Here is a 12,902-nt window from a genome sequence, read left to right on the forward strand (position 1 = left end):
TCTGCCACCTGGGAACTCGGTTTGTGACTACATTTCCAACTCACAAACTGTCCAGGTTATCAACTGTTCTCAGGAACAGAACCTTGCTGCAACCTGGGAAAAACCTGCATCGATACTGTGTTCCAATTACACTTAAGTAAACAAAACAAAAAAATAATGGAATCCAAGTGAGAAACTGCCTTTAAGAGTTGAAATACAAATTTGGCCATCTTCCCTCTGCATTCTCAATCTGGATGCAGGGTCTCAACCAGAAATGTCGACCATCCCTTAGACACCAGAGATGCGCCAGAGAGTTGTTCCAGCAGTTTGTTTTTGCTGCCTTTAGGAGTGTTCCGTGTGCAGGGAACTCAGTCCTTATTGCTGAGGTTAGTGGTGGGTATATAATGCCCGCTAAAATTCAATTTGCTTTTATAAAAAGGAGACCTATGTTTCAGGGATCAATCTATCTCAAAAGACATAGCTCTCTCCTTTCCCTTAGACCTCACATCAAGATCATTGATGATCTTGGCATTTATGCTGAAAGCAGAAAAAATTACATTAATGAAACTTCAAACAACTACACAACCATGTAACCATTTAGATCTGAATTTTAAAGTATTAATAAGAGGCACACCATTAATTGCAACCTGATTTCTTTATCTCTATATTACAGTAATTTTGAATTCCATTTGAGTTCTGCATTTAAGACTCATTAGCATATAGAAAGCCACATTCATACACAAAACAAATATTTTACAGTTAGCAAAAGTGCAAAACAGCTGACTTAGAAAATAACGGGATATTTTCATTTCTCCCCTTCTGGAAAAAAAGCAGTTATTTTATTTTACCTCTCCCTTCTATACCTATAGATGATTTCAAGACATTTTATTAATATTTACAGCCAAACAGTGGTGAGCTGTTAATTACACACAAAGTCATGAACTAAATCTTAGGGATCTGAGCTGGTGATTGATTCATTTTGCAAACAGATAAGTGACATCTACATCATTACAGAAATGCATAGAGCCTTTTTAGAAGTTTGCACAACATTTTCTCAATGGACAGATACAGAAATGACACGGTAAAATTGTTCACATAATAGAAATTGTAAATTTCTCAGTTGAAGTTTTCCTAGAGCTATGATTTCACTTTCATTTCCATTTATATTAACACACAAGCTGAGATTGGGGCCCAGTCCCTTCAATTACTGTCACCAGATTCTTGTGCTGCATTTCCTTTCATTGATTTACATGCTGTTCTTGCTGCTGTATCCTACTTTAAAAAGACCTATTAAAATATTTTTCCTCAGGTTAGGTGACACTTCGTGGAAAAAAGGATTCAAGCTTCCACAGGAATGTCTACTCTTTATAAAAATAAGATTGAAATTCACTGTTCTAATGTTAATCAACACTAGCTGTGAAGAATTAGAGACAACATAACATTGTCAGCATTAAAACAAAAATAATTACTTTCATTACATCCACATCTAACATGCTTTAGAAAACAAATCATCCAGCAGAATAAATGAGTATATCCAAACACTACAATCTCCTGCGATGCTGCATAAATTCACTAATGTTTACTAATGCATAAAGATAAAACATGACATTAAAAAGGGAAAAAAATAAATATACACAAGAAATCCAATTTCCCTCCCAAGCATGAATTTTGCAATTGTGAATTACAAGTGCTTCTGATCAGCTGACATTAATCTGACAATGTTAATTTCCTAGCCCGAACACTGGACTTTGGTTTCCACATGAGAGGTTTGGAAGAACAACTTATACAAAAACCATCAGCACACAATATGCCATTTAATTCTTTCATCATGATTATGATTCACATTTATAAACATGCAATCTGCAGCACAATGGATCAATCAAGTTCTGCTTTCCAGAAAACATAAGCAACGATTTTTGACCAGTTTTGTTCCAGTTCTGTTATTCCTCCAAAATAAATTGCAAGTACGAATACCCGTTGAACAAAAAAATTTGTTACAGGAAATGGGGGAGCATCAAGGCGTTTGTCCCTGTATGGACCAGTAGGTTCTGACACAAAAAACACAAGGTTGTTTCTTTACGTAAAAAAAAAATGGAACAGTAATTGTAAGGGACTAAATTGACAATCAAATGATAAGTTTAAAAGAAAAATGAACAGAAAACTTGGTCAAGTCAAAACAAAGAAACTATGTTCAAATATAATTTTATTCTCAAGGGTTTTTATTCCTTTTTGGGGGGAACGCATCCTTCCATTTCTAAAACTTCTGGCCAGCCTTCGTATTTGTTTGTCTCTTTATTATTCTTTATATGCTGTAAGTGGAAAAGATTTATATTAGAACATGTAGAATGGTTGTTTTGTTGCAAGGAAACACACGTGAATCATTACTGTAAATACTACAAGTATACACTGCCACCAGGTTTACAGCATCTTATCTTTGGTTGTTTAGTTCCTTGGCCAGTACTTTATTTTTCAGCTCACAAGTTGCCCCAAATGTTTCAATTTCATTTTAAACAGTCCCAAGTAAACATTATATTTCTGGTCCAATTATTTCGTATCCTCTAACACTACTGTTGTCCTTGACTATCTGTGACTACTACAGAAGAAATGAAGTTTCTTCTGATCAATTTTCTGTTACTGATGGGATACTAAAAACTTTCATGGCCATAGTCCCACATGTTCTCAGGATAGCATTCACTGAAGAGAAAACAATTTTAGAAGAATACTGGAAACTGTAACAACCCACCACATGTCAAGCTTCTCTGTTTCATCTCTGGAGCTGAATGGGCTTACTAGTGGAATGCCATAGGATCCTAAAATTGTCCCTGATCCAGGTTTAAAAAAAATTTAAAGCCCCCAATCTTCCAGCACTAGAAACTAATGCAGCTAGAGAGTAGATAAAGCGGATTACTGAAATGCTGGTAAAGTGGGATTAGTATAGATTGGTACAAGATTCCTGGAGAAAAACATCTTAATATCCTTTGGCACTTGGCAATTCTGAAGGCAGTATTACAAGGGTACCATTGATAACCGATGCAAAATGCCACTCTTTGAGGGCGAGTCCCTACAATGTACCCTAATCTTGATCAATTCTGAGTGAATTCACCAGGCTCACCATCTTTGTTCAACAGTTATAGGGATCAAGTAGGTATTAATGGAATGCAAGCTTGAGTCAATGCTTCCATTTATCCACACCCAGGCAGTGGCAGATAGTTTAAAATTTTGGCCATAATTTAATCTTTTAGAATGTACGTTGTAAGTCAATTAAAATAGCTATCACAAAAACTAATCAATACTTCATCACATCTTGCTTGGTAGTAAGGAGATACAAAACCATTATAGGTTAATAATATACAGAAGTAGGAAATAAGATCATGCTTGTCATTAAAAGCAGTTAACATGCAGCAGCTAGGCAACCCCAGATTCCAATGAAGTAACTATCAGGAACATGCTACATTCCTCAGGAAGAGATAGTTCACCTAAAAGCAGAACCCCACCCTCAACGGTAAGAATACTCACCCTCAAAGATATTGATTGTTGAGGATCAGCCATGATCTCAAAATGGCGGTGCAGACTCAAAGGGCCAAATGGTCTACTTCTGCTCCTATTGTCTATTGTAACCTATTTTGTATCCGTAGGTTCAAGCTTTCTTGGCAGAGATCATCTAGCACATGAATTCACTCAAAATTATTCAAGGCTGCTAAATGCCACGAGGATTCACTGTTGAAGTATGGCAAGTCATGTCAGTTATCAAAGGACTTTAACCCAATCAATGATACACTGCCATAGTAAATTACAGGAACCATGGCTGGCATGCGATGGACTGACTCTAATAATCTAATAATAAGACTTGGGGCTTGACAATAGCTGGAGATATGGATGGTCTACCTTGTAATCAAGAATCAAGGATCAGACCCAATTGGAGCAAATAACCTGTTCCCAGTAAGAATGGAACCATCAAATTGTGACAGGGCAGAAGGATGTTATTTGCCTATTGAGTCTCTGCCAGCTCCCAGTAGAGGAATTCCTGGAGCGCCATTCTCATCTGGTAACCCACATGTCTACTACATCTCCTTGTCACATCACAAAATATTATAGATTATCTGGTCTATCAAGTTACAGCAACGTTCATCTGAAGGAGCCTGCAGATCACTAAATTAAACTATAGCTTGACATTAGAAAATACAACAATGGTCAGAGCTCAAACTCCAAGAGCCATGCAAATTGCCTGACGGAGCTCCATTCTTTACTGCTGAGCTGTAAAACATTTATGAGATCTCAATACTAAAATATAAATCAATTGTTTTTCGTATCAGTGTAAAAACATAAGACAATGTTGGATGTCTTCATCTATGTCAACCATTTGTAAGGTGCCTTCCATAACACAGGAAATGACCAATATTCTCTGTAATCTCCCATTAATCTGAATTGCAGGTGCAGTGGGCTGCTGGTTGGAATATTGTTCTTGGAAGACAAACATTTCTCATTTTCTACTGCATCTTTTGGCAAATACATCAATGATAGTGGAAAATACAGATGTATTCAAACATTCTTCAACATAATCTGTTTCTCTCCCCAAACTCAAGAAAACTGAAACGTAATATGATAATGATATACAAATCTTTTTAGAAATCCTTTGGTCCCACCCAAACTAGCACATTGCTATTTAACTTTTTGCAAGTTTTCAGTAGTCTCATGAATTTGAATCCTATTAAAGAACTGACAAAATACTCTGGGGTAACAAGTTCAGATGCCCCATCTGAACTTGTGTTTCAACAAAACATTCTGTCCATCCAACAGACCTCAACCACTATAACCAAACCTATCACAGACAGAGAAGAACTGCCTGTTCATTTATTTTGGCTTTCTCAGTGGCAGAAATAGCTGGTTCTCCAATACTCTCATCATGAATTTGCAACAGCAAAGACAAAATAGTACAGTTGTAAATCATGGAAGAAGCATATTTAAAGCATCAACACTCATTATACCTGTTCAAAAGGACTCTTTGATTGAATCCCTTTTGCACCAACAAATATCCAGTTGTCTCTGAAGCTGAGGTTCGAGATGGATGAACTTCCCAGTTCACTTATAAGTTTGCGTGCTTCATCATTAAGTCTGCAGTAAGAACAAGGTAAATTGAAACAAAATTAGAACAATCCACCTTTAAGTTAATTTATGTCTATCAAATGTACAATATTTAGTTTAAAACTACTTAACAGGTTGATTACCAGTCTTAGGGAGGCACCATATAAATCTTTCTTACAGAAATACAGTTTGATTTCCCGTGAATTGGCTGAACTTCGTCTATTAGCATATGGACTACTTTGATATTCGGTATGGCACATTGCAGACAAAAAAAAAGTGTACATGACAGTATTGTCAGTAAATGTGCTCCAACTACTGGGACAATAGTTTGTCAACAAAATGATAGTGGAGGACTTAAGGACAATGTCTCAAATTATTACTCTGTATGTACGACTTGCTTGTTCAGCCAAAAGGGCAACTCACCCCATTTGAGCATGTGTCTGGATGTTAAAGAGTAAGGCAGGGCGTTTGCAGGAATGACTGGCCTGGGGGTGCCTTTGCTAAGACCAGACAGCAATTCCGGTGATAGTCTTGTTTCATTCTTCTTCTAGTAGCTTCATAGAACTTAACTTGGGAGGAGCAGGTAGAGTCAATCGCATTGCAGTGGGTCTGGTATCAACAGTGGCTTTCCTTCCCTCAGGGACATCAGTGAATCTGACAGGGTTTTTTTTGCCAACTAGCTAGTAGTTTTGAGGACACCATGCCTAATTATAGTAAAGGCAATGTATTTTTTATAGATTTTTATATAATTTAACTTGAATTCTCTGGCTGCTACTGTACTTGGTAAAAAAAGTGCAGGAGATAGAAGCCAATGGGTTTAAGAGGAGCACAGGAACAGAGCTTAGGCAGTCGTACATTCTGAATGACGATGGAGGCAAAGTGAGATACAGCTGCTCCCACAGGATGAAACCATCTCCATTGGCAGGGAACTTGTGAGCAGAGATCCACCAAAACACCCACACAGCACTGGGAGATTATGATCTGCCACTGCCAGAGAGCAAGGGGTGGGACTGAAGACTTTTCTGAAGTTTTCTGGGAAAGGTTTGCCTTAAAGTGCAATGGCTGCTCAAACCGGGTGGGGGCAATCAGCAACCAGGGTACCTCTCAAGTGCAATTCTACACTTTATGTCTGCAATGAAAAATACCAAAAGATAGGCAACTGTCACAGGCAATGCACAAAAAGAACCTGCAAAACTGAACATGTAGAACAAAAATAGGCTTTATGTGCTTGTGCAGTACTTTTTACGACAGGTTTTAAGATACCAACTTCTAAAAATATAACACTGTGAAACAAAGGCTATTTGAATATTATTTAAAGATAGTGTTGTGAGGCTACCTCAGATTACCATTTGGGAAATACTGGGTAGAATGCACAGCAAGAAGAAATCCAACAGCTTTGTTGTCATGCAATCCTCTCTTTCATAAGCTCTATTTATTTATTATGCACCCAAGAGAACATACTGTCAGAGTTGCTTTCCTTTGGGCCATATGTGACGAAACAAGTGGCAGGAAAATAGACTGAATGAAAACCTACATTGTTGACCAACTTGTGATCATACTTTAATCACAGAACTTGATGCTAGTGGAAGCCACTCAGCCCATCAAGTATGTGCCAGCTCCCGGCAGAGCAATCCTGTCATTTCCATCCACCTGTTTCTTTCACCACAGCCCTGAAAAATTATTTTCCCTTCTGACTACCCAATTCCCTTTTGAAAGCACCAATTGACTACACAAAGTGAATTCCACATCATGTCTAAAATTTCTCCTCACATCTTTTTCACCTTTTGCCCAAGACACATTACACCCTTGCCTTCTGTCCTTTAACCATCTGTGGAATGGGAACAACTTCTCTTGTTTTACCCTTTATAACACGTTGTGATTTTGCACACAATCAAATCTCATCCTCTGCTGCAAGGAAATAGCAACAGCTTATCTTTTCTAACCTTGTAGCTGAAATCCCCCATTAATGAAACCATTCAAAAAATTTCTGAAACAAAAACGAAATGCTTTTCGCTGAAAGCAGAGTCACAGGTAGATAAGGTGGTGAAGGGAGTGTTTGGCACTCTGGCCTTCATCAGTCAGGGCACTCAGTATAGGAGTTGGGAAGTTATGTTGCAGTTATACAAGATGTTGCAAAGGCTGCACTTGGAGTATCGTGTACAGTTTGGTAGCCCTGTTATAGGAAAGATGTTACTAAACTAGGAGAATGCAGAAAAGGATTTACAGGATGTTGCCTGAACTTGAGGGCCTGAGTTACAAGGAGAGGTTTGCATAGACTAGGACTTTATTTCCAAGAACATAGGAGATTGAGGGGTGATCTGATAGAGGTATAAAATCATGAGGGGCATAGACAGGGTGAAAGCACAGTCTTTTTCCCCAGGGAGGAGGGTGCTAAAAACAAGAGGGCATAGGTTTAAGATCAGAGCCGAGAGATTTAAAAGTGACATCAGGGGCAGCTTCTTCATGCAAAGGGTGGCGCATATTTGGAATGAGCTGCTAGAAACAGTGGTTGAGGCGGGCACATTAGTAACATTTAGAAGCCATCCAGATAAGGAGGTTTAGAGGGCTATGGACCAAATGCGGGGAGATGGGACTAGCTCGCTGGGCAACAAAATCGGCATGGATGAGTTGGGCCGTAGGGCCAGTTTCCATGCTGTATGACTCTATGATCTATGCTGGAAGATCCTCTTTGACCCAAAACATTAACTAGTTTCTCTTTTCACACATGCTACTTGACCAGCTGAGTTCCCCCAACATTTCTGTTTCAGATTCCAGCATTCATAGCTTTACTTATTTTCCAAAAATGTCCTGTGTCATTTGCAGGGCTTTAAAATCCTCTCCAAGGTACAGTGACCAGAACTGAGTGCAATACTCCAGCTGTGGCCAAACCAGGATTTCATTCAGGTTTAACATGACCTCCCTGCTTTTGTACTCTAAACCTCTATTTATAAATTTTAGGGTTACATATATTTTACCAATCATTCTCCCAACATCCAGATTCTTTTGTTCCTGTATATGCTTTAAGACTGTACCATTAAATCAATATTCCTCCCTGTTCTTTTTGACAAAGTATACAGTGACACACTTCTCTATATTAAATTTCACTTGCCACTTGTCGGCCCATTTTGCCAGCCTGTGTCCTCTTTGCTGTTCTCCTCACTTTTTAACCACATTTCCAAGCTAGATGTCATCCATAAACACGCTTGTTTCCAAGTCAATAATTTATAATTTAAAAAAGGTGTTTCAGTACCGACCCTAAAAACAGCACTGCCTATAAGATATTCCAGTTTGAGAAAAGAACACTTTACCACTACGCTCTGATTTCTGGCTTTAAAGTCAATTTCTTCACCACTGACACTGTCATTCCAATAGCCTCAACTTCACTAACCAGCCTTTTGTGAGACTTTATAAATGCCTTCTGAAATACATACAACATATTATATACCCTTCATCAATCTTCTCCCTTTCTAAAGTAAAATTAGGTCAGGCCAAACACCATTAGCCTTTAACAAACCCAGTCCTTTATTGACACAAATTTTTCCAAATGACTACTTTTTCCTCTTCAAAAAGTTTCCCCATCACAGTGGTTAAACAGACTGGTTTCCAGTTTACAGCCATGTCCCAACAAACCTTTTTTAAAATCACAAGTGTTACTTCTCACTTTTTCCGGTCTTCTCCCACTTCCTTGTGCACGGGGAGTACTGGAAGATACTTCTGCAATTTTCACCCTCCGCATTCTAAGATGCATCCTATGCAGACCAGGTGACATGATTAAGGACAGCCGAACGTCCTTGTTCCTGCTCTGCATCATTTTATATCCCATCAATTATCTCTGCTAATTTCCCCAATATATTCAGATTTTGGCAGCATCTTTTTCTTGGTAAAGGCTAATAAAAAGTATTCTAGGAAACAAAAACTGGAGATACTGGAAATCTGAACTAAAAAACAGAAAATGCTGGATATACTCAGCAATTCAGGCAGGATACATGGAAAGAAAAACAGAGTTGCCCATCACTTCATTTCTCCATCCCGCCCCAACCTCTTTGCCTTTAGCCCCTCGAACTATTCCAGCAAAGTTTAATGCAAGATCAAGGAACAACATCTCAACTTTCATCCTGGCACACTACAACCCGAGGGGCTCAACAGTGAATGCAACAATTTCAGATAACCAGTCTTTCCAGTGTGTTTCAGATCTGGCCAGTTCATGTGAAACAGCAGGGGATTGCAGGCAGTACTCAGTGGGTTAAAGGGAATCTGTAAGAGGGTGTGGGGGTTGGGAAGCAGGGTTAGTGTTTCAGATCAATGATCTCTCATGGTGAAGAGTCATCAACCTGAGACATTGGCTGTTTCTCTCTATGTATGCTGCCTGATGTGCTGAGTGTTTTCATCAATTTTGGTTTTGTTTCTGATTTCACCATCTGCTGCTTTGCTTCTCAAACCCTGGACAGACTTCATCTAGCTTAGCTTTTCCTCTCTCCACAGATACTGCCTGATCTGCTGGACTTTCCAATCAATCAATTTCAGTTTTCCAGCAATGTTCTTTACCTCAAAGTTTCAGCAGGGTTTTCATCACTCCTTTGATAGCTCAGCTGCCATGAACAAGTTGTTAGCACCCTCTCCTAGTTAACACCATGTTGTGTCATTCAGATCCTCATGGCCTCCACCCTATCGCAGACATTTCCTTGTTCTCCCCATTCTCACCCCCCCCCCCCCACTCTGCAAGTTTTAACATGCCAGTTTATCCTAGTTCTAAGAAAGGTCATTGTCCTGAAATGGTAACTGCTTCACTCTCCACTGATATTGTCTGATCTGTTGTTTTACCCCAGTTTCTATGTTTGTAACAAAAATTATAATTTACATTTCCCCCATGACTTCCTACCTCAGTGCGTAATTAGCTTCTTTAATCCTAATTAATCCTTGCCCTCCCCTTGCCATCCCACTTTCAAATTACGAGTTATTTACATTATTTCACTGTAAATGAAGTTTGGATTTTTGGATCTTGAATAATCCTAATTTACACACTCATATCATGTAACATCAACTATACTGAATTGATCTTTGCAGTTTGTAAACCTCAAAGACCAAAGGACAGTTACAAAATGTCAACATAATGTTATAGAAGTATATGCACATTATAACATGCTTCTTTTATATAAACAACTTTCCAACTTAGAGTCACTTTGGGAATATGGCTGATACTTTTCCATAGCAATGCAACTTCAAATGAGAACACTAAATAAATTGACAAACATTTCCCCGACTAATTTATGAGGAGCTGATAATTACTAACTTGGTTGCAGCATCGTCATAAGTAGCCATAAATACTATTGTTCCATCCTTCACCTTTTTCAGGAAATCAATGAAAGGGTTTACATCTGTGGGGAACACAAAGGTAAATTTATTACACTCAGATCAATTATTAACTTCAGCTATGTTTATCTATACTGAACCACACATTCCTTACCAAAGCATCACATTTAAGACTCACTGTATTATTCACAAAATAGTAACTGCGAGCAGTATACAACATACAGTCATGATGAGGTAAAGCAATTCTTCTTTCCTTAAAACTCTTTGATAATTATTGGCTACCATAAAACCCTTGAATGCTCTAATATATCCTGCAGAAATGGAGAGGAAAGTGATGCACAGATGATACCCAAAGCTGACAACCAAAACTGATCATACTTGTTGATATGTCAGAAAAATCAAAAGAATGAGTTCAGAGGAGAGTGCTGCAGTGGCCAGGTTAGGAAATTTATATTACCCATGAAATAAGATTGAGTATTTTTATTACAAATTTAGCACTTGATTAGCATACAAATTTAGCATTTGTGGTTAACGCAATTCAATAGATAAGGGAAACTCTTTAAAATTAGCAAATGTTGAAAAAGGTACAACTATAAAATGAAACCAAATTTATTTATTTTGTATGGTGCTGCATTAAAAGCAGTATCAAAAACATTCTGAAGTAACTCATCATCACATTGGAATTATTTCTGTGCTATAATCAGTGATTTTATTCCCCCCATAGACAGGTGAACAAGAAGAAATCCTGCAAGTTTCCTTCCAGCCTACATACTCCCCTATCTTGGAAATGCATTGCATTTGATTTTATTATCACTGAGAAAATTCCTGTAATCTAATGGGACCATGGGAGTACCTTTGAGAACACAGACCTCAGTAGTTAGAAGAAACCCTTCACCAACACTTTCTAATGGCTTACATGCTGTAAATAAAAAAATAACATGGTTACAATAATTCCTTTTTTGGACCCATTCAAGGTTAAATCAGAACTACACTGGGGTTCCTTTCTTGGCCCTCATATTTCTTGTTGACATCAACTCTGTCTGCAACGAACAGCAGCTGCAGGATTACCACTGTGCTGCTTGATGTTTTCATCTCACATTCAACTTTGAAGAGAGCCAAAACTTCAGCTAACCTAACAACATCAAACCAATTTGTATACTTCACAATAAGAAAAACACAAATCTCTGACTCCATTCTTTCTTTAAATGCTTGCTTCAGTTAAATGAATTGTGGGAACTTTGACATAGTCTCTATCTGAGCTGAATTCCTGCATCAACCTCAAAGTAAACCTGAAACTCTCAAGTGTAATTATGCCAACTCTGGTTTCTTCCAAAGTATTACCCAGAGATGTGAACGCATCATATAAAAACAAAACTCAATCGATTCAAAAGTGTTCTGTCTGCAGATTTCCACCACAAAGTTGTTTTTCACGCATCAGCTCATATCATTGGTACATTTAATACCACTTTTTGTCATTGCTTACAATTTCCCTTTATGTACTCTCTTCAATCTCACTAATCATTGAGTTTAGCAACACTGTGACCACTTTGATCACTTTGCACTAAAATATACTTTTTTTTGTTCTAATTGTGTTCTTTCTTGTAAAACTCGCGTTGAAGTTATGCTTCATTTGTTTTTCCTTGTGAATGCTGCTTATATGTGCCTGTGATGCTGCTGCAAGTTTTTCATTGCATCTGTGCGTACGTGTACTTGTCCATATGACAACAAACTCGACTCTGACTTTCAATCTTTACTTCAGATGATCCAATTTAGGTCCCTGACTCTTACAATCATCTCCCTCTCACAGCCTCAAATCACTCCTCAAATCCTTGTCATGCCGCCTGACTCTCCTCCCCAGTTCTACTAATATTTGGAGACTATTTATATTTCATGGTGTGTTGTGGGTGGGGACTTTTGGATTTACAAGAAGGTACCTTGTTTCAACAGAATCATGGTCAGACTGCAACTAAATAAATTTCTGAGACAGAGTACCAAGTAATTCAATGACTCAAGTTCAGAACGACTAATGAATTTCGAAGCTCAAACTGCAAGTGTAACTGCACTGAGCCTTTTCACTTAAGCTGGCTACAGAAAGTGTTTACAAGCTGTGATACTTGCCAAAGGGGGTGTTACTAAGTACTGACCATGCAGGGTGCTCAAACTTTTGCTTCGGGCTCTTTTCCTTTTTTGTTATTTTGAAACCGTAAAAGAGGGAAATAAAAAAGTAATCTTGCTTAAAATATTAAAAAAATCTTGCTGAAAATATTAAAGAAATGTAACTTTATGCCTTTTGGAAATCAGCTCATCTTTTACTCGCTTAGCTATTCACAGTAACAGAAATTTTGACCAGGGGTTCCCAAACATTTGCATGCCACTGTCTGTATAAAAATTAGATGTCATAATTAAAAGTATTAATTCTGTACCTCCACTCCAAAGGTCAAAAATTTTAGTCTCCAATAATTCACCAGTTTTACCTGAAGGAACCAGAAAAGTAAATGAGCTAAAGTGTAAGAAAACAATATTTAAAAGTT

General features: G+C 38.0%; 1 protein-coding gene across 4 annotated transcripts in view; it reads right to left on the minus strand.

Annotated features, from left to right (window-relative positions):
* Nucleotides 1-615: 615 nt before the first annotated feature.
* fam3c (FAM3 metabolism regulating signaling molecule C) overlaps nt 616-12,902 on the minus strand; it is a 31,068-nt gene continuing 18,781 nt past the window's right edge. For all 4 annotated transcript variants that reach the window (XM_052030055.1, XM_052030056.1, XM_052030060.1 and 1 more), the window contains exons 7-10: nt 12,795-12,845; nt 10,352-10,436; nt 4,965-5,091; nt 616-2,288 (exon numbers count right to left, since the gene is read on the minus strand). In XM_052030055.1, the coding sequence (XP_051886015.1) occupies nt 2,199-2,288; nt 4,965-5,091; nt 10,352-10,436; nt 12,795-12,845 (353 nt within the window). In that variant the 3' untranslated portion in view covers nt 616-2,198. The remainder of the gene's footprint in view (nt 2,289-4,964; nt 5,092-10,351; nt 10,437-12,794; nt 12,846-12,902) is intronic.

Source organism: Pristis pectinata, chromosome 15 (genome assembly GCF_009764475.1).
Source record: "Pristis pectinata isolate sPriPec2 chromosome 15, sPriPec2.1.pri, whole genome shotgun sequence".
NCBI classification, from domain to species: Eukaryota; Metazoa; Chordata; class Chondrichthyes; order Rhinopristiformes; family Pristidae; genus Pristis; species Pristis pectinata.